The 26650-nt window shown below is 39.4% G+C and overlaps 1 protein-coding gene across 4 annotated transcripts in view; it reads left to right on the top strand.

Moving 5' to 3' along the window:
• ZNF318 (zinc finger protein 318) overlaps positions 1-25776 on the top strand; it is a 32046-nt gene extending 6270 nt beyond the window's left edge. Inside the window, exons 3-11 of one of the 4 annotated variants that reach the window (XR_001873452.1) lie at positions 4020-4653; positions 5762-7186; positions 9607-9706; positions 10467-10753; positions 13966-14169; positions 14645-14744; positions 15781-15899; positions 16291-21746; positions 24260-25776. Coding sequence is in view for 1 of the 4 variants with exons in the window: in XM_017806674.1 (XP_017662163.1) it covers positions 4020-4653; positions 5762-7186; positions 9607-9706; positions 10467-10753; positions 13966-14169; positions 14645-14744; positions 15781-15899; positions 16291-18960 (5539 nt within the window). In the remaining 3 variants the exon portion in view is untranslated. Of the gene's footprint in view, positions 1-4019; positions 4654-5761; positions 7187-9606; positions 9707-10466; positions 10754-13965; positions 14170-14644; positions 14745-15780; positions 15900-16290 lie in introns of all 4 variants that reach the window. The other 3 variants (XR_001873450.1, XR_001873451.1, XM_017806674.1) reach the window with 3 other exon arrangements.
• The last annotated feature ends 874 nt before the right edge of the window (positions 25777-26650 follow it).

The following is a 26650-nucleotide window of genomic DNA, read 5'->3' as shown; positions in this document are numbered from 1 at the left end:
AACTTTGTGCAAATAAAATAGTTCTCTTCATCTTGAATGGTGAAGCTACAGATGGCATGGTTTGTGCCCCAGAGCACATTTGCAGTTTCAGGTCAGGGATAAGCATCCCAGCGCAAAAAAACCAACTATCACTTTCATTTCTGATGCAAATATCACCAACTGTTAAAAAAAAAATAACACCAAAAAAAAAAACACCCACAAAAAAAAACAAACCAAAGAGAGAGAGGGAAGTGACCAGAATAAGTGAATTTCCTGTCTTTCTCAGGTGTAAAGTTAAGTTTCAGCAGGTGTAGAAAACCAAATGAGAGCTTAGTTTTCAGTACTGCACTTTTATGCCTTTACCTCAGTTCTCCTGGGATCGGTGTTCAATTTGTAAATCCCCTGTGCAGTCTGCAATCTTCTGAATGAAATGAGTGTGTATGCCCAGGGAGAATACTGTGATTGGAAGGAGAAGGAACTGGTATATAGTGATTGGAAGGAGAAGGAACTGGTATATAGTGTAGGAGAACTGACACTTCTGTGACAAATTAAGAACATTTGGGGGTGAGGGGTGATGGTGTTTGTCCCATTGCTTCCTTTTCTCAGGTGAGGTTTTATATTTAACCTGTTTTGTGGTTAGAAGTAACCACAAAAGTTAGAAGTAACATCAGATATAGTGGAGTTTATTTTAATGTAAGAGTAAAAGTCACAAAGAACTTTGACTTTATCTGTGTTACAAAGCCCATAGATATAAAAAAAATGGTCAGAATAAACTCCAGAGAAGGTATAAAAGTGACAGATGAATCAGAATGAGAATAAGAGAAAGTGAGACTTTAATTTTTAAGTGACTTCCTATGTATTTGTAGTGTAAGTATGTTGTTACATTTCCTTTCTTTTCTGTCTAATCTGTCTGTGCTGCCTGCACTTGTCTGAGTGATGCCCATTGTCCAGCAGCTTAAAGTGTGTGACAATCTAGTCATTCGTTAGCTTTTCCTAAATCATATAGGTACTGCTTCTGAAATTCAAATTTCCTCACTGCTAGCCATTTTGGTTGTTTTCAAAAGACACTTGGTATTGGGTTAAATACACTGCTTATCAAGTATTTTTCATCATGTATTTTTTCCACCTCTGAGAGGCTACCCTGGTGCCGGGACACTGACTTTATATCTGTCACTGGTTTTAAAGTGGTCCTTATTGTGAATCATCATTGGATTTAATACTGGTCATATCACATTCTTACTTGGCATGTGGTACATTCTCATTCTAATAAAAAATAATTCTGAATTTAGTTATTGTCAGCTATTTTTGCTAGCTACTCAGAGATTTCAAGCAATCACTTTGACAAATTATTCTCCATAAGTTATAGGGCCTTGGGATGGTAGAGAGGTTCATTAGGCTATAAAGGAAATAAAATACCAAAGAATGGAAATCAGGGATGCTTTTAGAGTCTCCTGCAGCAGTGGATTTTCAGGATGCCTGAGGTGAGTTTCTTAGAGTGTGTGTTCACATACAGGTCCATTCTAGAATATCTGTAAGAACTTGTCCCAAGTTTCTAGGGCAGCTGGCCTCCTGCACATGTCTGTGTAGGCATCCTGAATGCTGCTGGCCTGTGTCTTCAAGGTCATCTGAGCAGCTTCAGTCTTCTACTTCAACAGATTAGTATTTTTTTGTCTTCCAGAATCTCAGTTTATCAAAGTGAAGACTAAATCTTATCCCTCTCCCTGTCTTCCACTTCTCCCACTCTCAGTATTTTTAAGACATTCTACTACTATCTGAGCTGGCATAAGCTACACAGAGCATCCCACTAATTCTTTCACCTGAGGTTAATACAAAAGATAGACTATGTGCCTGCAGACACTTGGTCTGCATTAAGCTGTGTTCTAAAATAGCGTTTTTTGAGCATAATGTCAAAAGTAGCAGTTGGCTTGAGTGTGAAAGCTCATCTGATTTCCTATTTAAAGACTATGTTAAAATGGAGTCCTGTTGGTTGCTGACAGCAAAATACCATTATTTATTTCTGGTTTTGTGTATGTGAATAAATATGCCAAAAAATAAATTACCTTACACTAGTTGTAGTTCTCTGAGGCATCATGTCTGTGTAGCCTGTAGTCTGTTTTCTTTCTCTGAAACTGTAATTTCAGTAATTCATGGATTTTGGTGAAAGAATTGGGATGGTCACAGTGGTACCACTTTGTATCCTGTCTCAAGGATGCAATAGCCAGTAGTGGACATTACTGGCTGAAAGTATCCAAACCATAGTTCCTGTAGGACAAGTAATCCTTTTTCTCATACCTGTATTTAGTATTTGGGGTTTAAACTTGCATCTTAGCTGTTCAGAGCATATTTGGAACATCTTTCTAGTTGTAAATATAGTAGGTTTGCTGTTCCTTTCTTTCCAAAGTATGATTAAATACTCCTTCTGCTTTGTCACTGCAGTCAGAGTATTTGAATTGTAGGTGACAGTTGCCAGGCATGCATTTAAGTAATTTTATTGGCACAAAAATTAGCTAAAGGTGTATGGTGAAATACATCTGCTACTCCACCAGGTTTGTTCATGCGGCTTGTATAGGTTTAGCAGACTCTCAGAAAAGGTGACAGTGGAAATAGACATACCTTTATGTAGGTTGTGAACAACATTTAAGTATGAAATTTAATTTTAGCTACTTTTTAGATATTTTTTGTGCTTTTGAAGGAGGCGAATATGGATAGTTTGCTGGAAACTGGAAAGATATAATCTAATATGGTGGGTAGAGGTGTACGCCAGTTTTGCTTTATAAGATGTGTTGGACTCAAAAAGTATCTAATAAATGCTTTGCAGTGATGCAGGTTAGAGATGAAGTGAAATTTTGTGTTGATTTTGTTCTTAAATATGCATGTATAAACTATAAAAATACTGAAGAAAAAAATCTTGTCTGTGCATATCTGTTACTCCTTAGTCTGATTTAAAAACTGGGGCCGTAATTTGTCTGCAGATTTTTTTGAAGGTGTCTTCTGGCATGACTTGATTTGTCTCAGATCTATGGGAGGACCTTTCTGAGTAGGAGGAGGTGATTTTTGAGGATTCAGGCCATCATACATAGTTTGTCTCAAGTGGATATCTTGATCACTCAGGGAAGCATTTTCTGTCCCATTGTTTTCACTTAAGGAGCACATTTTCTTCCCATTCTTGGAAGATCTTGCTGGATTTTGAAATATGAATGAGTAAAATTAGCCAGCAACTGGTAAATTTAAAGTGGTTTGGTTTGTTTCTGCCTGCTCTAAAGAAGTCCCAGAGAAGTTTTTAGGGGTGGAGAAAAAGACCTTAGTTAAAACAGTACCCCTAATTGGAGGTGTGTGTAGGAATTGGTCCAAAAGAAAATACTCCCAGGGAAGAAGCTGCTTACTCTAGTGTTGTGCCAGTTGCATGTCCACTGTGTGTAATAATGCAGGGCCTGGCACAAAGGAATGATACTGTAACACTTATTCTCCCTTGTTCATAAATATCAGAAACTGTGCTTCTTTTTGGGTATAGCCATTAATGTGATTAGTGACAGTCCTGTCTACAGATCTGTTGTAAGAGAAAATGTAGCTAGAATTTGTGGTCCTTGTCCACAGCTGAAGATAAAAGGAGGATCTGGCTGCACTTGCCAATGTGAAACTGAATTATATCTTGAATAATTCATATGAAATCTGACCTTGGCATCCTGCTGGGAAAAGTGAGAAAAGGGATTATGGTCTGAAATATGACAGTAAGTTTTTTTTAAAAAAATGTGTAGTCTTTCACATTCACAGAAATAAATCCATCCTATCAATTTTTCAAGGCTCTTATTCTGCAGTATGAGTTGAATTGTTCATGCCACTGTGTTTGCAGGTGAACAGTACAGTTAAAAATAAGTCTCCCTCTCTACCTTGCCTTTTACATACATGCAGTGTTGGTTCTGTTTAGTGATGGAGATGTTATACTGAAACCAATTTGGAAATTTCTTATCCTTGAGTAGGAGTAAGGCTTAACTGACTCTTGGTTCAAGTCCTTATGTTTATTCTGTGCTTATCTTCCACAGGGATGATATGGCTGATGGTCCAATATTCACTAGAGGCCTCCCATGTCCTCGAGGCCTTGAGAGATACCCATCGCATGAAGATCAACCCTCAAGTCCCTTCGTTGTGAGGCATGATGAAGACTACCGCAGCCGAGATGTTTTCCTCCACCGTTCAGATTACAGTCCACATTATGGCCGTCGAGAAGAGCTGCCTCGTGGATCTGACAGAGATGGTGACAAACTGAGGAGATCTCCCTACCCACTGAGGCCAGAAGACAGGGGACGAGAAATAAAGCGTCCACGGTACGAAAAGGATGAGAAGATGCATGGTGTGAGTGGAGAGCATCAGGGTTTCTCATCAGGAACACGGAACTATCGCAGACGAAGCCGCAGCCATAGTAGAAGCCTGAGCCCATCATACCTGAATGAAGAATTCCGAGAGCTTGACCGGGCAAGGAGGAAAAGAGAAGAAGAAGAGCGTAGCAGAAACATGAATCACGATGTTTCAGGCAGTGGCTATGTGATCCCTGGCTTGACTAACACACTACAGACTTCTGAGCCTCGGTATACATACAGGCCTGAAGAAATCCCACCCATGCCCAAAAAATCCATTTTGAAGAAACGAGTGGAGATGGAAGTAGAGTCTTCTATGCAGGTTTGGTCTCTGTCTGTCTGTCTATATGTTTCTACTTTCCAAAACAGTTACTTTATGATACAGGATGTTAGTTTGATTTCCAAAACAGAAATCTTTACATTTTCCTGTCTTTAAGAGGACAGTTGTCTTTTTGCAGACCTATACAAGTTAGAATTGCATTAGAAACTTTAATGGTGAAGGCATTTAATCAAGAATCATATATATGTAATCTGAGGCAGAATAAAATGTCTTTGTGGAAATTCAACCCAGGATGCTGAGATCTGGGCTAGCTTTTATAGAAAAGCTGACACTCCTAGTACCACAGGCAGCCAGGACATTGATCGGAGCTCTTTGTCTGTCACAGTGTCTCTTGTTTCGTTATGGACTTAGAGAACTGCCTAATGCATCCCCAGTACCTCTGTCTGAGAACATCTTTGGAGTTTTCTTTTTTTTTCCCCTTTGGACTGTAGGGCTGGTGTCAATCCTACTTAATTTATACCCAACCAATACTAACTGAGTCTCAAAATTAGAACAATGGAAAGATAAGTGGCTGTGACCACTGTGATAAATTGACTTTTCTAGTGTTTTAACGCATCATTTTGATTTGCCCGTTGTACTGATCAGTGTTGGTTTGACAGTGACATGTTTATCTCAGGAGTGTTCCAATCCTGAGGATCCCATTCCATGCCTATTATTGGAAACGCTATTTACATGCCATTGATTGTGAGTATTTGAAGAAGACTGGGAATAACCCCAGTGCAGTTGTTTTTAACGATATTAAGGTGTTGAAAGCCTGTTCCACTGTGACTAAACTCAAAGCGTATCCAAAATTATGTTACAGGGTTTCAATTTAAAAGTTAAAAGTTTTTTGATTGCAAAAAATTTCTGAAATTAAATTGTGATTTTGTGTATTCTTTGAGATAAGCATTGGACATGTCCTTACAGAATCATCAGGCAACTTGTTTTGTAATCTTCTGTTTGTGTTCTCTTTGAACTGTATATTGTCTTTTCTAACTCTTTTATTCAGCTTGAACTCAAGGAGAAATTAACATGTTCCTTTGTTTGTTCTGTGAGGTGCGTAATCGCCTCAGAAGGCCTTGAGGTAATTAGTACCTTCTCTCTCTTTCAGCCTGAGAGCTTTTCAAGCAGTCCAGCTCCCAGCAAGGATCTTCCTCTTCTTTCTAGTCAGTCATCTTTGCCCCAGAGCAACAACGTGGCTCCTTTTGCCTCTGAAGTGGAGAACTTTCTCAAACGGTTTAACAAAGACTCTCTTGTGGAGTCTGCAAACAAGGAGTTGTGTGAAGGTTTATATGAGTGGAGCCCACTTTCTGGGCCTCCCAAAGACACTTTCACGTTTGAAGAGAAGTTTGGAAGCTTCTTAAGTCACAAAGAAAAGGTAGAAGCCAGATCAGAGCCCACTGATCGCCATACTGACTTCCTGCTACCTCACGAGAGGGCCAGTCAGGATGGCAGTGGTTTCTCCCGAATTCTGGGCATGATGGCTGATTCTGTCAGTGCTCAGGAGAAGAGGAGGCGTAGCTTTCCTGACATTGAGGATGAAGAGAAATTTCTTTATGGTGATGAAGATGAGGAGACCAAAGTTGAATCTCTCCCTGTTCAGAAGCCCCCAGTGAGTTGTGGCAATGAGATTATAGTCCAGAAAATGAGCCCACCTCCTTCTCCTGCTCCAGCTGTCAAACTGGATGCTTTAGAAGAGCCAAATGCAGAGTATGCAAAGATCCACGACTTACTCAAAACCATTGGGCTTGACATTGGTGTTGCTGAAATTGGAAAACTGGCTGTCCGTACCCAGGAACGCCTTCATGGCAAAAAATTGGCATCTCGTTCTCCAGATCGTCGCTCTTCAGACAGTCGCAGACTGGACCCTTGGGACTTGCGGCGCAGCCGGAGTGACACTCGTTCTCCTGAGTCAGGCCAGCAGCGTTCAGCATCACCTCCAGTCTCTTTTCAGCAGTCCAAAGATGTGTCCTCTCTTCAGAAATCAGAATATACTAAGAACAAACCAGTGGGACAGGATATACCTCCATGTGCACCAGAACAGCCTCTTCCGTCTGTCTCTCTCATTCCCTCAGTTCCACCAACTCCTCCTAGTTTGCCACCTACACCTACTTCTGTTTCCCAATACCAAATTCCCACCTATTCCCACTACACTCCCACTCAAATGCCCCAAAACTATCCACCTCCCACAATGGCTCCTCCAGGATACGATGCATATGGGCATTATATGGCGTATGCAGCTCCTGGCTGGCCCATGTACCCCCCTGCCCAGCAGCCTAATCCTACGCTGCCAGAAGCTCATGGTCTTCTTACGATGGCCATGTCAGCGAACCCCACGCGTCCCAATCTCCGGGTGATTGAGACAGTCTCCTTGGGAAAGGATGTCCCTGATGTAAAAAGAGATGGTTCTGTGCTCGTTCAAGTCCCTACTACTCCTTCTCATTCCAAAGCGCCCCTTCGTCTGTCTTCACACCCTCTCAAAAATACCACAGAAAGGATGTCGGATGAAAAAAATCGGGCAGCTCAAAAGCAGAAGGTATGCTACATATTCTAACACATCAAAATGTGTTGCACTGCATGATGGGTGGGGTGGAAGCTTTTCCTCTTCAGGTGCACCTTTTCTTTTTTTCGTGAGTGGCTCCAGTTTAAAAACAGTTTGACTAAATTTACTTTTGTTAAAGATTTCTAAGCATTTGTCTGTATTAATCTGTGACAATTTAAAAAATGTATTTTAAATCCCTCGAAGTTATATGCCGTGGGCTATGGCAGAAGAGATGAAATCAAATATGAAGTTTCTTGAACCAGCCAAAATCTTGCAGAGAAATTACATGGTGGCCACAGCTTGGCTTTATTCCGCTGAGCTTTAGATATTGAAATACCTGAAGATATCTAGAGATATATAAATACCTGAAGAGATGGTGAAAAGAAAAAGAAACTGGGCTTTTTTCAGTTATGTCCAGTGTCAAGACAAGAGGTAATAGGCACAAACTGAAACATAGGAGGCTTCATCTGAACATGGTACATCATACCATGGTTATACCTATATTAGACATTTTTAAATACATACTAAAAGATATCATAATTCACCATGACATACAGTTTTCACTCTACATTTATATCAATTCTTACAAAAATCACAAAATGAGAAGAACTTAAGGGAAACTGTTCTTTATTTGGAGCATCTGACACCAGTTCAGCTTATGGGTATTAATGTTTTTATATTCCTGTTACCTTGGTTTGTACAATAATTAGAGAGTAGTGGGACAGAACGTATTTTAAAATAGGAAACTGTAGTTACATAACTGTAAAAGAACTGCAAGATTCCCAGAAGTTGTTTGTGTTTTCAAACTGATGTCCACTCAGTCTTTGTGGTTAAAATAAGGGCATAGAATGATTTGGGTTGGAGAGTACCTTTAAAGATCATTGAGTTCCAACCCCCTACCATGGGCAGGGACACCTTCCAGTAGACCAGGTCGCTCAAAGCCCCATCCAATCTGGCTTTGAACACTTACAGGGATGGAGAGTCCACAGCCTCTCTGGGCAATGTGTTCTAGTGCCTCACCACCCTCGTTCTAAAAAAAAAATCTTCCTTATATCTAGTTTTAATCTACCCTCCTTTAGTTTAAAACTGTTGCCACTTGTCCTGTCACTACAGGCCTTGGTAAAATAGCTGTCCTCATCTTTTTTCCAAGCCCTCTTTAAGTATTGAAAGGCTGCGGTAAGGTCTTCCCAGAGCCTTCTCTTCACTTAAACAAAGTGCTACATCGGCAAATAAGTGAGCTTTTACTGCTTGCAGGAATAATTTCTTCAGCTGAAATTTTGTACTTAATGAAACTCGGTACTTTTGGAAGAGCTCTGTTGGCTAAAGATGTGTGGTTTTCTCCTGCTCTGACACACCCTAGTAGCTCATCTGTGCATCCTGGTAGAACTTCTAGGACTTTGTCTGCAGTACAGACATCTTTGGCTTGGGCTTAGTGCACTGGTTTTTTTGCTGGGGTGGCTTGCAGTATGAAAACTTGCATGCTCCAGTTGATGCCCCCATGCTGCAGAAAACCCATAATGAGAGAATGGTGTTTTGGGGATAAAAAAAGAATAGCACACAAAAGCTTACTGTGTTTAAGATGTGGCCTAGCTGTGTTGGTAGAACTACTTCCAGGGCTTACTCCAGGAAGGATCCTGCCAACATTTACATTGCCATAGTAGTAGTGGTTGTCTAGTGAAGTCAAAGCCTTGAGCCACTTGTTGTTTGTTTGTTCAAGGGAGGAATAAGTAGTAAATTTTAAGAGCACTGTGAAGGTAAAAATTGGGATTTGTCTCTTGAAAAATGAAGCTGGAAAAGGAATTGAAAGAACTTTTCAGGTTTCATTTTACCATATTACTTTGTTTCCTTCTGTGAGAATCAATGAAAATCAGTGAAACATGGATTTGTGAGCTCCTCATGCCACAGTTTACCTTATTGAGCAAGAAACAAAGTTCATCCTAGTGTTTCATTTCAGACAGTTATGATCAGATTGAAGCAGAAACCTAAACAATAGCTAAAATTGTCCAGAGTCAAAGCAGGAGGCAAGGTGAAGGGCTGTGAAAGCTGATGGAGCATGCTAGCTGTAGAGATCCTACATGAGTTTTGAAGAGCCATCTAGCATTGATCTTGCTTTGCTCTCTAGAAGATAGTCAGCTGAGCCTCTGCCTTGGGAAGTGGTGCAACAAACAGACCAGTTTTGGGAAATACACTGCCCAAAAGATAAAAAACTACCTACATAAAGGGCTGAAGCATGACCACACTATATTGTTACCTTCAGATACATATGAAGAGGTGAACTCATTGTGTTAAAATACTCAAGAATGTTTTGAGAATAGTGAGCAGTGTTCTGTGTCTGGCAAACTGAGGTCTTGCTGCCATTCTTGCAAGACTGATTAACTTGTGCTGGGAAGAGAACATCCCTTCCAATTTTTTAGGTGATAGAAGAGAGAGAAAAACTGAAGAATGATCGAGAAGCACGGCAGAAGAAGCTTTACTATCTCAAGACTGAACTGGACAGGCTTCGTAAACAGCAAGGTAAAGTGCATAACCGCCCTGCAGCCCCTGTATCTTTTTTCCTGATTGGCATGTGTCACAAATCCTGGTGCCTTCCAGGAGAACTGAAGACCAAAATAATAATAGTCTGTAACAGTATTTTCATACTCCTGGCAATGCAAAACTCTTGAGAAAGCAGTGACCTAATTACTATATTAAAATTAATTGTGTCAAAATTTGGCTGTTACACTGAAGCAAACAGTTGCTCTTGCATCTTCTTTGGCGGCTTGTTAAGTTGAATTGCACTGTGTGCACTTTAGTGCTTTTTTATAAGAAATGAGAAATAGTAACTGAAGATGTCATCATGCCTTTCAATTTCTCATGAATCTTACCTGGAGATGGAAAAGTCCTCTCTAGGCAGAACTAAATTTTTGTCTTTAAAACTTATTTGGTTCTAGTAAACACTAATTTGCCTCACCTTTGGAAAGTGATACTTTCAGGTTAGAATATACAATTTAACTTCTGCTTGTTTTGTCACCCAGGGAAATAGTGATTGTTAAATAGATACTCTTGAGGATTATGGTGCCTCTGTTAGGGTGTATATTAAAGCAGTCCTTTTAGAGGCAGATCATGCAGGTTTAGTGCTGCTGTACCTGAGAGTCACTTCCATCTTTACAACTTTACAGTCAAGATTTAGCTGCAATATTTTATAGTAGTATTTTACTTGTTCCTGGAATTGTACAGATCTTAAGTCAATTTTTCTGTTGCATTTCTGACTCTTCAACTTCCTTGACTGGCTCAGGAGAGATGTTGAGGAAAAAACGTCGTGAGAAGGATGGACACAAAGACCCCTTGTTGATTGAGGTGAACAGACTACAAGAGAATATTATGAAGGAGATTGCAGAGCTGCATAAAGAATCTGATGCAGCTGACAAGAAGCAGTCTGAGCTTGACAAAGTAGCACAAATCTTGGGGATTAACATATTTGAAAAACCCCGGAAACCATCTGTGGAAACTAAAGATTCCTCAGAAAAGAACAGCAAGTCAGAAAATGCAAAAGGTGTGGAGAAAACATCTTCTTCCAACAAGGTAAAGTGTTATGGCTTGTGTCCTAATGATTTTCTCACTAAGAGAAGAGGGAACTGGGGAGACACCTGGTCCCAAACATTTACTGGAGGGTCATTTGATGTCATTTGTTACCACATCTCATACACTGGCTTTGATGGTGATGCAGGTGAGAGTCAGTGTATCAGTGTTTATAATTTCCCTTGGAGGTTTGTGCAGTTTAATATCACTTACTGGTTTTGATCTTGGTTTTGCTGAAGCATTGGTTGGATTGAACAGTATCATGAGTGTTTGTAGCTGTTTGGTTTCAATGCCATACCAGGAGGACAGACTTTTCTTTCTGTACAACATTTCTGGCATGGCCTTTCAAGGAGGAGTGCTTGTAGCAGCAAAGCTCTCTGCAAGTTTGGAACATGTTGGTCTTCTCACTGGGTAATGATAATAACAAATCTCAAGACTTACATATGATTATCAGCTGAACATGATCATTTTGTACATGCTACGTGTTCTCTCTTAAGAAATGTCAGTATGCATGATATGATCTCTCTTACACAGTCTGTACTGCTGAGGGCTGGATGTACCAAAACGGCATAGCACATTCCAGAAGATAGTTTTTACTTTGGAAGTAGTGTATGATACCAGCATCTGAAAGGTTATGCACATATTCAGAAAATTAATTATCCCGCTTTTCAGATGTTTATTCAAATGCGTAACAGAAATAGCTGATGGGAGATTGTAGATGCATTTTTTGTAGACTTTACTGTATATATTTTTTGCAGAGAGGAAAATGTTAGTAGGGTAAGACTTATAAAAATGACTGAGAGGGCACCTCATCAATGTCTATAAGTATCCAAAGGGAGGGTGCCAAGAGGCTGGAGCCAGGATGTGTTCTGTGGTGCCAAGCAATAGGACAAAAAGCAACATGCTTGAAATTAATGCCCAGGAAGTTCCACCTGAACATGAAGAGGAAATTCTTTACTGTGCAGGTGACTGAGCACTGGAACAGATTGCCCAGAGAGGTTGTGGAGTCTCCTTCACTGAAGATATTTAAGAACTGTCTGGATGCAATCCTGTGCCATGTGCTCTAGGATGACCCTGCTGGAGTAGGGAGGTTGGACCAGGTGACCCACTGTGTTCCTTTCCAACCTGACCCATTTTGTGATTCTGAATTTCCTGCAAGGTCACTCAAATCTATGTATCCTGTAAACTTGTGATTTATGATGGTCTGGTTCAGAGAACTCTAACTAGATATCTTCCATTTAAAGGCTTGCTTTTGTTTTTGGTTTTGTTGTTTCTTGAAATATCACTGAAGTTTACTGTCCACTTACTTTTGCAAATCATTTGCTTCAGTCACCACTTTGTGAAACTAAAGTAGGCAACAATGTCTGTTAAGTCCGACATTGCATCAAGTTATATTGCTTTCTTTTCTTGGGATATGGCATGTGTGAATATACTTTTTATTATTTTCACTTGCATTGTTTGTATTGTCCAAACCCCATAATGACTTGATCTCCTTTTCATAGTTCCTTATTTTAATGTAGAAAATTCTGAGTTCTGGACAGGAATATTTAATATTTTCAAGACATATGTAGGCACATAGGGTTCTGCCTTTAATCTCTAAGATTCACCTTGTAATTCTGATTGTTAACTTTTTTTTCATGAAAAGAAAGGTGGTTCAGGCCTGTTGGCACTGAGATCAGTTGACTCTGCCAACCTAAGGGCAAAAGCATCTGCCTTTCTGCTTATTTGCAAGGTACCTTTTGGTCCTTTGCTGCTGAACCTGTATCTGTGTGTTGTAGTTCTATAGTCGGTGCAGAAGTGCTAAACAGACAGATCACCCTGTCTGGGCTCTAGATAGCAGCAAATTATAAAAGCATCTTTGAGCTCGGGTAAAGCACAAACTGGAGTTAAGAGTTGGCTGTCTGTGTGAGAAGCACTGTCTTTTTAAAGTTCTGATTGAGATAATATTTTTATAGGATATATTGGGTGGGCGTATGTCTGTAAATAACATTAACATTGATGCTTCTCACACATCATGAACAGCCTTCCATGCACTTCCTGCAGATCATAAGTTGGTCTCATTGTTTAAGAGAATGTCAGCTTTTCTGTGTTCTGGCAGACAGAATACGTGCAGATATTCACTGGGTCACTTGCTACTCTGCTACCAAGAATTAGATTGTATTGGGATATCTGTGGAGTGCATAGTGGCCTAGGTGTCTCTTCATTTCTTGATTTACAATGTATATTGTGTGGGGTGGTGGTAAGGAATTTCAAGTAAGGCAGATGTTATTTAACAATTTTGAATCCACTTAAGTAAATTTGTTCAACACTGATAGTGAATAACTTGGAAATCATGCAACCAACTCAAGTCTGCTAAATTAACATGCTATTCTTTCCAGACTGCCATGCAGGTTAAAATGATAACATGATGGGCTTTCAGCCATTGAAAATATAACTCAAAACTCAAAATACATCTAGTACTAACATAATCTAAATTAGCAGGGCTTATTTGTGATCTATTTCAGGGAATGTTGGTTTTTCTACAAGTGTTAGTTTAGTATTAATTTTGGCTAGAGTCCTGAAATGTCTGTATATCACTGTATGGTGTCTTTCTGTACAGATGTAAGTGCAAACATCACATGTTTAAATCACAAGATCCTTCACCTTATTATGCTTAGGTAATTAACAAAATACCATCTTTCTATTATTACTAAACAACGAGTCTTCTGGAGAATTCAGGAACACTCAAATAATCCAATAAAGCTGATTGAGTTAAATGCTTTCAGTCAACTAATTTTTACTTCGTTTTCCATTCTGCTTTCATCCAAGCTACTTTTACAGTAACTTCTGAATGCTTTTAAGGGAACCATTTTAGATCTTCTGGGCACTGTTTGGCTAGTACAGTAAATTGGAACTATTCAGATCATTATGTGAAACCAATAAAATGGGAAGGGTGCATGCCATAGGGAATTTGTTCATTTTGGTTCCTTGATTACCTACAACCGTCCAGCATTACATCTGGGAGTCTTATTGGAAACTCTTCACTGCAGCCACGCAGCATCTTAATCGGCAATACCAGCTCTCTGAAACAGTGGAATTAGCCTGGGCGCTGAAAAGGTGATATATTTTTTTTTTTGTGTGTGTGTTTGGCTTCTGCTGGAGGCAGGTTCTGAGTTCTAGAGCATTATGTCTGTCCTGCCTTGTCTTAGAGAAGTGTTTCCTTTTGTTCAATTTAGGAATCAAAAACTACTAATGAAAAATCCAGAGGTAGAAGCCCGAAGCCAGCAGAATCCTCTTCACAGTCCTCCAAACATCCTTTCCAGTTGGCCAATATTTATGAATATTATGATGCAGGGAACCACTGGTGCAAAGACTGCAATACCATCTGCGGGACCATGTTTGACTTTTTCACACACATGCATAATAAGAAACACAGACAGGTATGTTGCAGGCTTCCTTCACTAAGTGCATTTCATGTTGCTATAAATATTAACACTAAAACATACATCACAGAACTACATTTTACAAGAGAACCTGAAGTAGTTATAAAGAACCCAAGAAGCTGCTTATCAAATTCTTTTCCCCTAATATTGGACTTGAGCAGTTGTACAGCTACCAGTGTGTTCCAACTAGTGTAAATGGGGCCTGTGTTCAGTTTTCTCAGGTTTGCCACTTGTGTTTCATATGTTTACCTGTTCTTTGCGATCATTTACATTGTATGCTTTTCACAGGTTATTTTGTCATTGTAAGTTGCAAAATGGGAGGGGAAGGAGAGGAAAACTAATTCCTGTAAATATTTGCACATTGATTTTAATGTTCAGTGTTCTAAAAGGATGTTAAAAAGGAAAAAGACAAGTGTACTTGCCTTGCTATTGTAATACATGAGCCTATATACCTCTGTCACTGTGCAAATAGACCCTGGATCCTTACAACAGACCTTGGGCTTCGAAGACCCAGAGTGAGACCAAACAAGACTCCATAAAACGCATCGATAAGATAACGGTTCCTGCCAAAGGTATGTTAGTTTTTATTAACTTGGGTATCATCCCTCTTTGACCTCCAACGGGTTCCAGTTGCTCCGAGATAGGAATTTCAAACCTTTACCTTGGCATAGGAGCACATATAGATACTGTATTATTAGATAAGAGGCAAATTAATTAATTTCCTGGTTTTTCTTGTGGAAAAGGTCATGAAGAAGGAGTATAGGAAAATATAGTGTGGTGCCTTCTCTTCTCTTTAGAGTTTAGTTTTATATTTTGAATACCACGTGACTTTTTCAGTCTCCACTGTAGTTCTGAAGTGATTTTTGCTAACATGTTAGAATTCAGAGCATGACCACAAGAGTTTGCTGTGTTTGGGCAGATCTCGTGCAGTACTCCACACAGTCTTGCAAATAGACTCTTCTATTCAGTGCATTTTTAGCAGAGCTTGCCCTGAAAAAGGACTGATGAGTACTTGGTGTAGTGTGGGTACAGAAAATCTGAGAAAGTCATATGGGAGGAGCTGTAAGGGGTTTGAAAATTAATGCAAGATTTAAAATCTGAATGTCTAAATAGGCCTGCCAGTGATCAATCTCATTTTAATTATCTGTTGGGTACTTGTAGTAGTGCCTACTAAAGAAGAATGTGCAGCGTGTTAGATAACTGTAGCTGCTTCTGTAGGCATAAGTCTTGCTGAACTTCAAAGAAAATACTCGTATTCTTTTTATAAACCAGGTGTTTAGTATTTGAGCAGACTGTACCACAAAGATGGAAAATAGATCAAGACTGTAGGAAATATTGACCTGCTTGAACAGTGGATTGCCTTAATACGGATAGAGAGCACCTAAATAATTTCTTGAACCATAGTAACGCAACTTCTTCACTTTAGATGTTTGTTCCTGGTAGTGATGGTTCCTATACTGTAACTGTCCAGGAGAACAACATTAACTGTTCCAAAAAGAACATTGCTGGAGATTTTGCTGTTGTTCTTTAATTTATATATCTGACTTTGTTAAGAGCTTGGCATTTATTAAGTTTTGTTTCTCTGATAATTTTCTTTGGCCTTTTCAGGCTCTGAGTTTCTGATTCCCATCACTGGATATTATTGCCAGCTCTGTCATGAATTTTTTGGAGATCAAATCTCAGCAGAGCAGCATGTGAAAAGTCATCCCCACAATGAGAAATATAAGGTTGGTAACTGGTGTACCAGGAGCAAGACATTCCCTTTGGTAGCTTCTACTTGTTCCATCTTCCTTTCCTGAAGAATGACATTTAACTCCTTGGAGTATATGTATTTGGTTATCTTCACTACATTCTACTAAACTAAATAAACAGAGCTTCTCACTACATCACTACATAGAGGCTAATCTTTTATCTGTGTGAGGCTGAAACGGTGTCTTCTGTAGAGTGACAGCTCTGCTGCAAGCACAGAATGTGGAGTTTGTAGCACCTCAGTTTCTTGATAGGAAGAAGTCTCTTGTCTCTTAGCACTCACTGAACAAGTCAAAACTGTCAGAGCTGAATTTATTTATTTATTTTTCATGGAAACAGTGGCTAAAATTGTGCTGTTTATTCCCACAGAAATACATAGATGAAAACCCACTCTATGAAGAGAGGAGAAATCTAGACCGTCAAGCTGGATTGGCTGTAGTTCTGGAAACAGAGCGCAGACGGCAAAATGAGCTGAAGAGGAAACTAGTTGAGAAACAGAAAGAAGAGAAGGATGAGAAAAACCCAAAAATAGTAAAGAAAGAGGAAGTAAAGAGCAACCCAGAGTTTGGAGAAGGGAGTAATGAAACTCAAGGCAAAATAGATTCTTCTGGGCGAAAAATGGGTATCATGGTTAAGCTAAAGAAGGAAGAGAAGACAGAGGAGAAAAAAGAAGAAAAGAAAGAGGAATATAGAAAGGAATCACCAAACCAGACTTCCTTTGGGAAATTCAGCTGGAAAAAGACTGAGAGGGAGGATAAAACCCCAGGAGCAGCTATTCCAAAGGAGGAGAATACAGAAGGAAACAAAGAGGAGAACAAGTGTCAGTCTGTGAAATCCCATATCAAGCCCATTGAAATCAAGCTGTCTGGGAAAACCGTTATTCCACACACTAGCCCATGGATACCAGTTGTTTCCACACCAACATCAGCAAAAGTTTTACCCAATCTACCAGTCCCCACCATGATTTTCAGGAAGTCTAATACTGCGACAGTTAGTAAACCAGCACCTCTGAACACCTTTTTATCCATAAAATCCTCTGGAGCTACCACCAAACCACTGCCAGTGGTAAAAGAAACGAATGCAGATCTTCTACTGCCTCCGGATATCATCTCAAAAGCTTTTGGAGGAGAAGAAGTAATTTTAAAAGGGACAGAGGAGGATTTGAAAGCAGCAGAAAAAACTGAATCTTCTCAGACTTCAGATAGACTACCTCCACATCCTCCTCCACCAGCAGTCCAGCAGGCAGCTCTCATCCCTGCGGATGAAGTAGCTCCAGGTGTGTCTGAAAGTGAACAGACAATGCTGGCAATGCCTGTGAGACCACCACCACCTTCAACTGCTTTCAGTGAGCAGGCAAAAAAGATAGAAAAACGAAATTCTTGCTTGGCCACAGCCAATGCTAAAGATCTCTATGATATTTTCTACAGTAGTGGTGGAAAGGGTTCAGCTGACAATAAGCTTGCAAGTTCTGCACTTCCAAATGGAGAAAACCCTAACCTAACAAAACCTGCAGACTTATCTGCAAACCCTAGAACAAACAGTAGCTCATCCTCCTTGAAAGAGGATTCTCAGAATGTGGATTTCTCACAGTGTAATAATCAGGTAACAGGGAGTTCGGTTCCTGGTGAGAATCAGGCTGAAATGAACAAGAAACCACTTCAGCCTCACCTCTCAGAAATATCTGTCACAGAATTGCCAGAAATAAAATCACTTTCTGGTATCCAGATGCCTGTAGAAATTGGACTTGTTGATACAGGAGGTGGAGAGCAGGCAGGCAGTCAGGAATTTTGTGATGTACAGAAAACTGAGGTCCAAGAGAAAGTTGGACAGGAGGATGGAAATAAAACTGCAGTGACAAACATAAATGTTCCTAGTACCTTGGAGAAAGATGCAAAGATGAAAGACTGGGAGGTAAAAGCAGTAAAGCCTAAGCATAGCTTACAGCCAAAGACTTTTTTGCCTGAAATACAGAATGAAATTCAAAATTTGGGGAATTCTCATTTAGTAGAGGAAAAGTTAAATGATAACTGTAGAACTTGCTCAGAATCTGATAGTCCAAACTTGCTCTGGGACGCTTCCAGAACTAGTAATGGAAAAGAACAGGCCATCACAACCCAATCTTGTTCTAAAAGTGGTGGGGATCTATCAGATACTCCAAATGCAGAGATAAAATCTGGTTTTAATGAAGTTAGTGCTTCAGAATTTCAAAACCAGAGGCAGGAAGTTGAATGCTTAGTCAATACCTGCTCAAATATTGTTCACCTCAGATCCAATCTAGAATTAGTAGCTGAAAATGAAAAAAAGTCATCAGAACACACTGGATCTGATGCAAGATCAGATAATTTTTTTATCAAGAGATCATCAGGAGATGTGAAACACATTAAAACTCCCTCACAGAAAGCAGAACTTGAGTTCAAAAGCGCTGATTTCAGTTTGGGAGACAGTAAGGTAAAACAGGAATGCTTCAGCATCCATACAGGAGGACTTTTAAATGAGAATACAGAGGAAGTCACAGAACTAGAAACTATTGCATCTGTTAGGCTGGAGTGCAGTAGACATAAAAAGCTGGACATTTTAAAAACAGTGAATGAAACAGAGATTACTGATTTTGTTACATTGACTTCTGACAGTCGGGAAGATAAATTTTGCACACAGATTTCTCAAAAAGCTCTACTGCAGCCTGGATCACAGACCTCAAATAGTGACACTACAGAGGTGGTCATGCCAGTTCTAGAAATGCAGGGCATTTCTCCCACATCTGAGATACCTCTGCAAGTGGAGGAGAGCAAAGCTGGCACTGTTGAAATGCTGTCACTGAGTTGTGACGGAGGCAACACAGAAAGTCAGTCTTCTGGGTGCATGGCAGCTTTCATTCCTGGGCTCAAAGAAACGCATGGAAAGGTTGGTGGCTCAGGAGACAAGGGAGGATGCACTATCCAGAGCAAGAAGACTGAGCAATCAGAAGCTGCTGACTGTAGTTTGGAAGCTACAACACATTCAGGAATTTCTGAAAGTGTAGCAGAAAGCCCAGTGGGTTGAAGTAAACCCAGTCAGTCCCAATATTTGAGGAGCCAGAGCTGGGATTATGTATATGTTTTTTGTTTTTTGTTTTTTGTTTTTTTTTTTTGTTACAGTTGAGAGTTTTGGGTGTATTTTGCATTCTGTGGTAGGACTTGGCTAAAGTGAAATTTAGATCATCAGAGGGCAGAACATACTTTATTCTGTACATAACTAATTATGTAAAATGTTTTTTCATGTGAATTTTTTTGCCAGTTTCTTTTCTACACTCTGCTATTAAAATGGAATCTCGTTTATAATGCGTGCGTCTTTGTTCTTTATTTTGGGGGCTTTTATTCTTTGACCGTTCCTGGATGATTTTCAGCTCACCCTGTTTGTGTCAGTAGCATCATGAGTAGCCCAGCTGCTGGGACAAGCTCAAGAACAGCAATTTAGAACTTGAGGAAATGGAGACTTGCAGAAGAGCTAAAACTGAAAATTTCTTTGAACTGCAGTATCTGGGTTTGTTTACTTTGTTTTTTAAAATGCAAGAATGTGATTAGAGTTGATTTTGTTGTTTGTTTATCTGTCTCTGTGAATTGTAATTACTGTTGTATTACATCTGTACTTAAGCTGTTTCACTGTATTGTATAAGCACATGTGTGGATGCCACTTCACTAAGCAAGGGGAGAAAATCTGTTCGACTGGCTTTTGGAGAAGAAGACTAATCGGTAAGGCTCTGTGGCCTGACACCTGGACCAGACAAATTGAGGTCACTTACATGATTTGAAATGGGCTTGCTTTCGTTCTATTGTGATCCAGTAACTATTTGTGTTAAATCATTTAGCAGCTGACCAGCTCTGAAGAAGCAGAAGATCAGAACCCTGGTATCAGGAATTGGACTCGCTTCATGTGATACAGACACATGCATGCCTACCCTGAATGGTCCTTGAGCTATCAAAAGCTCTAGTGTGATGGTTCTCATTTGTATAGCTTGTTAAAGACTAAAGTATTAAATGTGTTTGCTTGGATAAATACAACATTTTTATTTGTAAATTGTTTAAAAAATAAACATATGGAGGTCAACAAGGCTTTCTTCTTGTTTTTCTTTTTTTTCCTTAAGGAAAGTGTTTTATTTCAATTAGTTTCTAACTCCTGTAGTAGTTGATAAAATTGAGAAATTGTAGAGGGTGAAGATACTCCACAATTAGCCTGCTCAGTAAAAAAACAATTTGTTCCCAGCTAAAGTCAATGGAAGAACTACTTTCAACATCATCAGTAGAAGTTTGTTTGAAGTCCTGAACACTATGCAAAGCTTGAGGTGGGGTGTCAGGCGAGGACCCCAGCAGAGCTCACATTTCCGTAATTAGTACCTGCATGTGGACTGCCTGAGGGAGCAAAATCACCATTTTTCTTCGGTTTCCATGACTATGTGTGAAGAAGGTATGAACCATTTTTCAGAGTCGTTATGGTGGTTTTCGTACTAGAAATGTAAGAACTGTCTAAGCAGAATTTGGAAATCTATTATAAATGGTCAAGTCAACAGTTAAAAAGTAATTAAGAAGGGAAGAGAGTTTTGAGAAAGTCTGGTTTTATGACGTTAAGCAGTTACTGCATTGATATAAGAAATCTTTTTTAGTATCGTTGCACTACTTTCATCAGATAACTATTTGCTGTCAACAAAGAGAGCAAGGTTTGACATACTTCGATAGCTTTAAAATGGAATTGTTAAGTGAGAGATTGCTTAAATCCTTGTTTATAAAAAAGTCTTGGTTTTCTTCTGTATTTTTTTATTATATACCTGAGTTTATTTGTTTACATTTGACAGCTAAATTTTCCCCTCCTATTTTCTTTTCGTTCTCTTCAATGAAGTGCCTGGTCCCTTGTAAATTCACAGAGGAAGAGGGGAACTGATTTTCTTACTTGCCTTGTTATTGAGGGATATCAGTGCAGGGAAAGGAGATATTAAAGGGAAGGCTGAATTTTTCTACAGTTCTTCATTTTACCTGGTGCTGTTCTGGAACACACAAATGCTTTCTGGTTAGTTTCCTTTTGCAGGTTGGTTTTCATGAAGGTCTCAGTGCATGCAATGGCAAACAAGTAATTTGGACAATCATGTCCTTCAGACAACCTTACTCAGTGCTGTGTTATCTGTGTGGGATGTACTCTTAATTAACTTTATTTTGGGGGAAAGGACAATATAAATCTATTATCCTTGTTCTGTTCTCTCCTACAGTTGATTCTACAAGTAGTGGTGGTGGTCAGTGCTGAACCTGGCTGGCCATGAATTGAGAGGAGCTAGCAGCAAGGGCAAGCAAGAGCTTTGCAAAGGAGAAATTGGGAATTGTTACCTCGTATTTGTCTAAAGCTTTCCAGGATCTGAACCTTCCTCTGGTATAAATTAAATAGTACTTCTTTTCATGCCCTTTATTCAAATAATTGTTCTATCCTTGAATGAAAATCGGGCTCTTTATTCCTGGAAGGAAGGTTAATTTGGTCTTTTTTGAGGAAGAAGTAAAAGGTACTCCTTGAACCACTAATGGACAGGAACAGGTGGTGTAGGTGATGACATCTAGGCAGACTGGCAGACAGAGGCATTAACACTATAATTTCATGAAATGGCATATATTTTTATTTATGTATTTTTTCTTTTTTCTTTCCTTTTTTTTTTCTTCTTTTTTTTTTTCCTGTGGTTTCCAGAGGCATGCAGTAAATGATTTATCCACTGTACTGGTCCCCTGTGCTGGCAGAGCTGTAGCATAGTGCACTGACTGGGAAGCCTTATTTCTAGGCTGGCCTTGGACTCTTCCAGATCCTCAGGAGGAGGGGTGAGTTAATGGGGTTTTACTTGTGTGTTTGAATGGTACAATACAGCATTACCTCTCCTTCCTGACCCAGTTCTCTAAAAACTGCATAAAGCATAAGAAATTACCATTCTCCTGGTTTTTTGAAAGCTGCTGATAGGAAGGAAACAATCATAATTTGAATGTTTCTATCTTTACACTACTTCGAACCATACACAAATATCTAGTAAATTCAAAAGACAACTCTAAGCCTTCATTTGATGCTTCAGCCTTTAGTTTGCCATGATGGAGGCTGGCACAAATGCCTTTCTCCTGGATAAAGTTTGTTCCAAAACCAAGCTTGATGAAGAAGCAGTGGAAGAGCCATAGAAAAGCTGCTGGCATCCTGTCAAACTGTTGTAAGTCCAGGTGGGTTTTTAATACTACTTCCACTTTCTTTGAATAGGCATTTGGAAAGGAGAAGCAGCCTTCATATATTTATAAAAGTAATGTTTTAGATAAATACAGAGTCTGGGGTAGTCTCTTGGGCAGGTGAGTCTTGCTTCTAGCTTGCTGGAGTCGTGTCATTGACTGAGGTTTAACTAAGCAACAGAAAGGGTTTGGGGGGGATTGTTTGTTTGTTTTAGAATTTTAAATGGCATGTGAGCAGGGAAGAAATGCATAAACCATCATTCTCTTAGTAATTTTTTTTCTGAATGTATTTTTGTCATAGTGGTAAAAAGTACAAGTAGTAGATGAAGATATAAGGTCTCTGCCATTTGGCAGTTATCCCAGGATCGCCATCCCTGGAAGTGTTCACATGTGGATGTGGTACTTGGGGACATGGTATAATGGTGAACACAGCAGTGCTGCATTAACGGTTGGACTCAATGATCTTGGAGGTCTTTTCCAACTTTAATGATTCTACAATTTCTTTATTCTTGCCAAGGAAATAAACACCCAATTCTTATCTAAGAGAAGCTTCACAGAGAACTTTAATTTCGCTCATGGAAACAGTAGGAAAAGGTGGCAAAGGCCAATTATTTTTTTTATCCTGGTAAACCCCAAACAGTTTTCAGAAATAGCTACTGGAAGTAAGTAATGATAACAGAAGTCTTGTTAAAGAAAACACAAACACTAACATCTACCAAACTAGTGCAACCCAAAGCATGACAAAACTATTTCTTTAGTGCAAAGGGCAGAAGAAATCACATGAGACAGGTTTTTATGGGGTGCTTGATGTGTTGTTTTATTACTCTGAACATTACAGAAACGTAATGGGATCAAAATCACTCTCTGAGACAAAATTCAGTCCCCTTCTGCCTGCTGCACAGTTAAGTGCACACAGCCTACGTGCCACCACTGTGGGAGTATAAAGCAGCCATAAAATTTATTTTACTAGACTCCTCTGCCTCCGTCTAGCATGAAGAAGAGAGATACGGAGGTTATGGTTGCTGGACTATCCTTTCTACCACCTGTTTTCAGCCAATAGGGAGGTATTCGTGGTTGTAACTAACTTGAGCAAAATAATGTAGCTGTGGACTGTTCTATTCTGCCCTGGAGCAGAAATCCAAGGCTCCATATTTAGAATTAGTTTCTGGGGTTTGTTTTCTGATCCCACCTCCACCTCTTCTTGGGCTGTCTTGCTTGCAATGAGAAGGCTGATTACCATATGTTAGCAGTTCTAGGCTCGGGTAAAATGAGTCAGGCTGCTGTTACAATTCCCATGAAGTTGTCCATCAACTGGGGATGCAGAGAGCAGACCCATTAGAATTGTTCAGGCAGGTGGTGGAGAACAGTTGAATACCTGCAGGAAATAAAACCTGAATTCAGAGCTGCTTCGAGGGAAACAGCATTCCCTTTTCCAGCAGCCTGACTGAAGAATCTTCATTTTACAGACAGTAAAGCACACACAAGAGGTAATGTTCTCAGTTTTTAATCAAAAAGAATTTTTCTCCAAGAAACTGCTTTTGTTGGAGAGTTTCAGCCAGAACCTAATGCTACAAATCATTGGGGATACCAGGCTGTTTAATTTGCATACAAACTTTAGATGAATATAGAAACAGTAAGTCTTTAGGAGCCATGGTAGCTGTGAAGAATATGAAAAGCCCTGTAACAGCTATCTGGTAAAGAAATGGTAGGCATGAGTATATCATGTTAGAGTGTATTCATGTCCTGTCAAGAGATGAAAAAATGAAATTAAATGTAAATGCCAAATAATTAGATGAGAGAAGGACTCGTAACAAGGCACCTGCAAGATGGGTATTTAGACATGCTTGATTAGTGGGAAAAAGAAAGAACAAAGTCAATTAGCAAAGGAATATCAGTCACTGGATTTTCTCCTAAGAACTGAAGGCTTAGTGCAATTAAACCCATTTAAGATGGTGCTTTCCCAGGTATTGTTTAAACTTCATGTCCTTTGCCAGTTAGTTTCACACATATTTTTTTACCAAGTGTATGTGAGAGGTTCAAAATTGGTATATCTCTGTTGTGTCTTTAGACATACTGTCCAAGATAGGATTACAAAAGTAATTCACACATGTATTTTATGTATTCAGTGCAATGAAGTCACGCTATGGATTCAGTTTGGCTGGGTGAAAAAAAAATCCCATATCTGCATTTGCTGTAGTATTTCATCATTCACATTGGATCTGTCTGGCATTTGAAATAAGATACAGGCATGGACAACCTGCTTCAAGCTGTCTACAATGTCTACAGAAGAAAGATCATCCAGGATACTAAATGACCCGTAATTATTTCTCCGAGAGTTGAATTTGTGCTTCAGAATGCAAGAAAGGCTTACAAGTTGAAAGTTTTAGTTCAAGTTTTTAAGATGAAACCCTCTGCTTTATATGGTTAGCATCATAGACCAAAGCATCAAATACACTGCTTTTAGTTATTCTACTTCTTACAAATCCTTTCTCCCAGTGAACTTCCTACATACACAGTATGTTCAATGACAGCTGTTTTCATTTTGTATTAAGCTTATGTTACAACCCGCCCCTGAAGGCAGAGTAGCTGAGGTTCTTGTTAATAATAGATCCCTTGGGGTGGGTTAGAGCAAAATGACTGGTGTTTATAAATATATATATATGGCAGGTTTATTTCAGGACATTTTGGTTGCAATGGAAAGGAAGTATGTAACTGTTTTGGTTATTATCTGTAGAAATATAGCAATATAGAAGCATAAAATTAACACTTAAATTGTATAAGGAAATGAAAGGATAGGTGGAAGGCCTCAGAAATGCGTCTGGGGGTGCTTCAGGGGTCTTTGATGGTTTATGACACCTTCTAAGACATGACAGCTGCCTCTCACGTCAGCTAGTTATGGCTCATGAGAGGAGGGATGAATACCTTCAAGCCTACATGTGAATGTAAATGTCCTGGTACCTCCCCATCTATCCCACCTCCACAGGGTCTGCTTCTCATCAGCCTTCTCCCTTATCTGGCTCAACACCCAGCTTGTAGCCTCCGGTTGTGGGTGTGCACCCCCTCTGCACCTGGGCTGTTACCTTGCAGAGAGCCAGCAAAGCAGCTGCTTTTGCAAATGGCCATTAACATTTTGGTCTCTCACAGCTTGCCAAATTTCTTCCAGAAAGCTTTTGATGCAGAGGGAGGGAAGTAATTAAAAGATTAAAAGGGCCTCAGATTTGGGAATGTAACAGTTGAACCTGACAAATGCTCAGCAAACTGGATTTTAGGATGAACATAAGAGTTTGCTGTAAAAAGCCCATTGTCTTTGCTGGCTTTTGATTACTTTCCACAGGAGCTAAGAAAATGTTATCTGAAATTGCTGGACTTCGGTAAACCTGTTCTGAGAAGGTGAGTGGAGATTTGCATGACTGGAATGGTATCTTTTCCCCTTTGGTATAAGGGCACATTCTTTTCATTATTATTATTGTGATTAATCAGTGAGGCCTTTTCTATATTCTTACTGGTTAAACCTGCTGTTCACGGGTATGTCTGTAATTTAAGCTTTTTTGCCAGCATCCAAGAAGACTCTGTATGTGTGGACTCCTTTATCTTGATTAAACAGTGTTATTTTAAAAACAAACATTAAACTTTTATGAAATAACACTGATTCCTGAGTGCTGTTTGTTTAAAAATTATTTTCTAAATAGAATTTAAAAAGTACAGGGTACTTTCAGGTATTAATAGTGGCAAGAGAGGGCACTGGATTCTGAGGTTTCTTGATTCCTGGGGCTTTTATGGCCCTGCAGTAATGTAGTTTCTTTGTCACTTGGAAGAGCTGCTTAAAGTAGGGAAAAAGGCTTTTTAAAGCTCCTGTCTCTATACTTAATTTGGAATCTTCTAGCTATTTTTAAACTCAGCTACCGTGTTAAATTATTCATGCAAACTTTTTTGTTATGTGTTCACAGAAATGTCTTGTTGATTCTTTCTGCAAGTATTTCACCTGAAGGGAGACAGTGCTGTGTTTCACTAACAAAAAATGTCCTGACAGCAGCTGCCAAACACGTAAAAGAATAAAGACAAACAACAGACAGCCTGTTTTTTTGTGCAGAGATTTATCATAGCTGTTTATTATTCTAGAAAATAACGTGTGAGAGATTGCTTTACAGTATGGGTCATCCTGCTTTATATATGATGAAAAAAACACAAACTAGTTTGTTGCTGCTGCTCAGGGACTAACACTTTAGAAATATTTATTTTCTCCACACAATGCTAACATGTTTCCTAGCAGTGCTGCCTGGTAAGCTGTACCCATCAGGATAATCTTAAGTATTGAATTGTCAGCTCTGAGCGTGTTGTTGTGTTGTAGATCATCTCCCCTTCTCCTCACTTAATTTGCTTCTGCAGAGGCTGACTAGTAAACTAATGACCATAGCACTGACATCCTTTGGCTGATAGAGATGTAATCCAGGGATGGATTCAAACATTGTGTCTGGAAGGGACAACCTGTACTTTAATTGTATTTGAAACATCAGAGT

The sequence above is a fragment of the Lepidothrix coronata genome, unplaced genomic scaffold, assembly GCF_001604755.1.
Source record: "Lepidothrix coronata isolate B3197 unplaced genomic scaffold, Lepidothrix_coronata-1.0 Scaffold16, whole genome shotgun sequence".
NCBI lineage: Eukaryota > Metazoa > Chordata > Aves > Passeriformes > Pipridae > Lepidothrix > Lepidothrix coronata.
The sequence above is the reverse complement of the archived record's forward strand: the minus strand, read 5'-3'. Positions and strand labels throughout refer to the sequence as shown.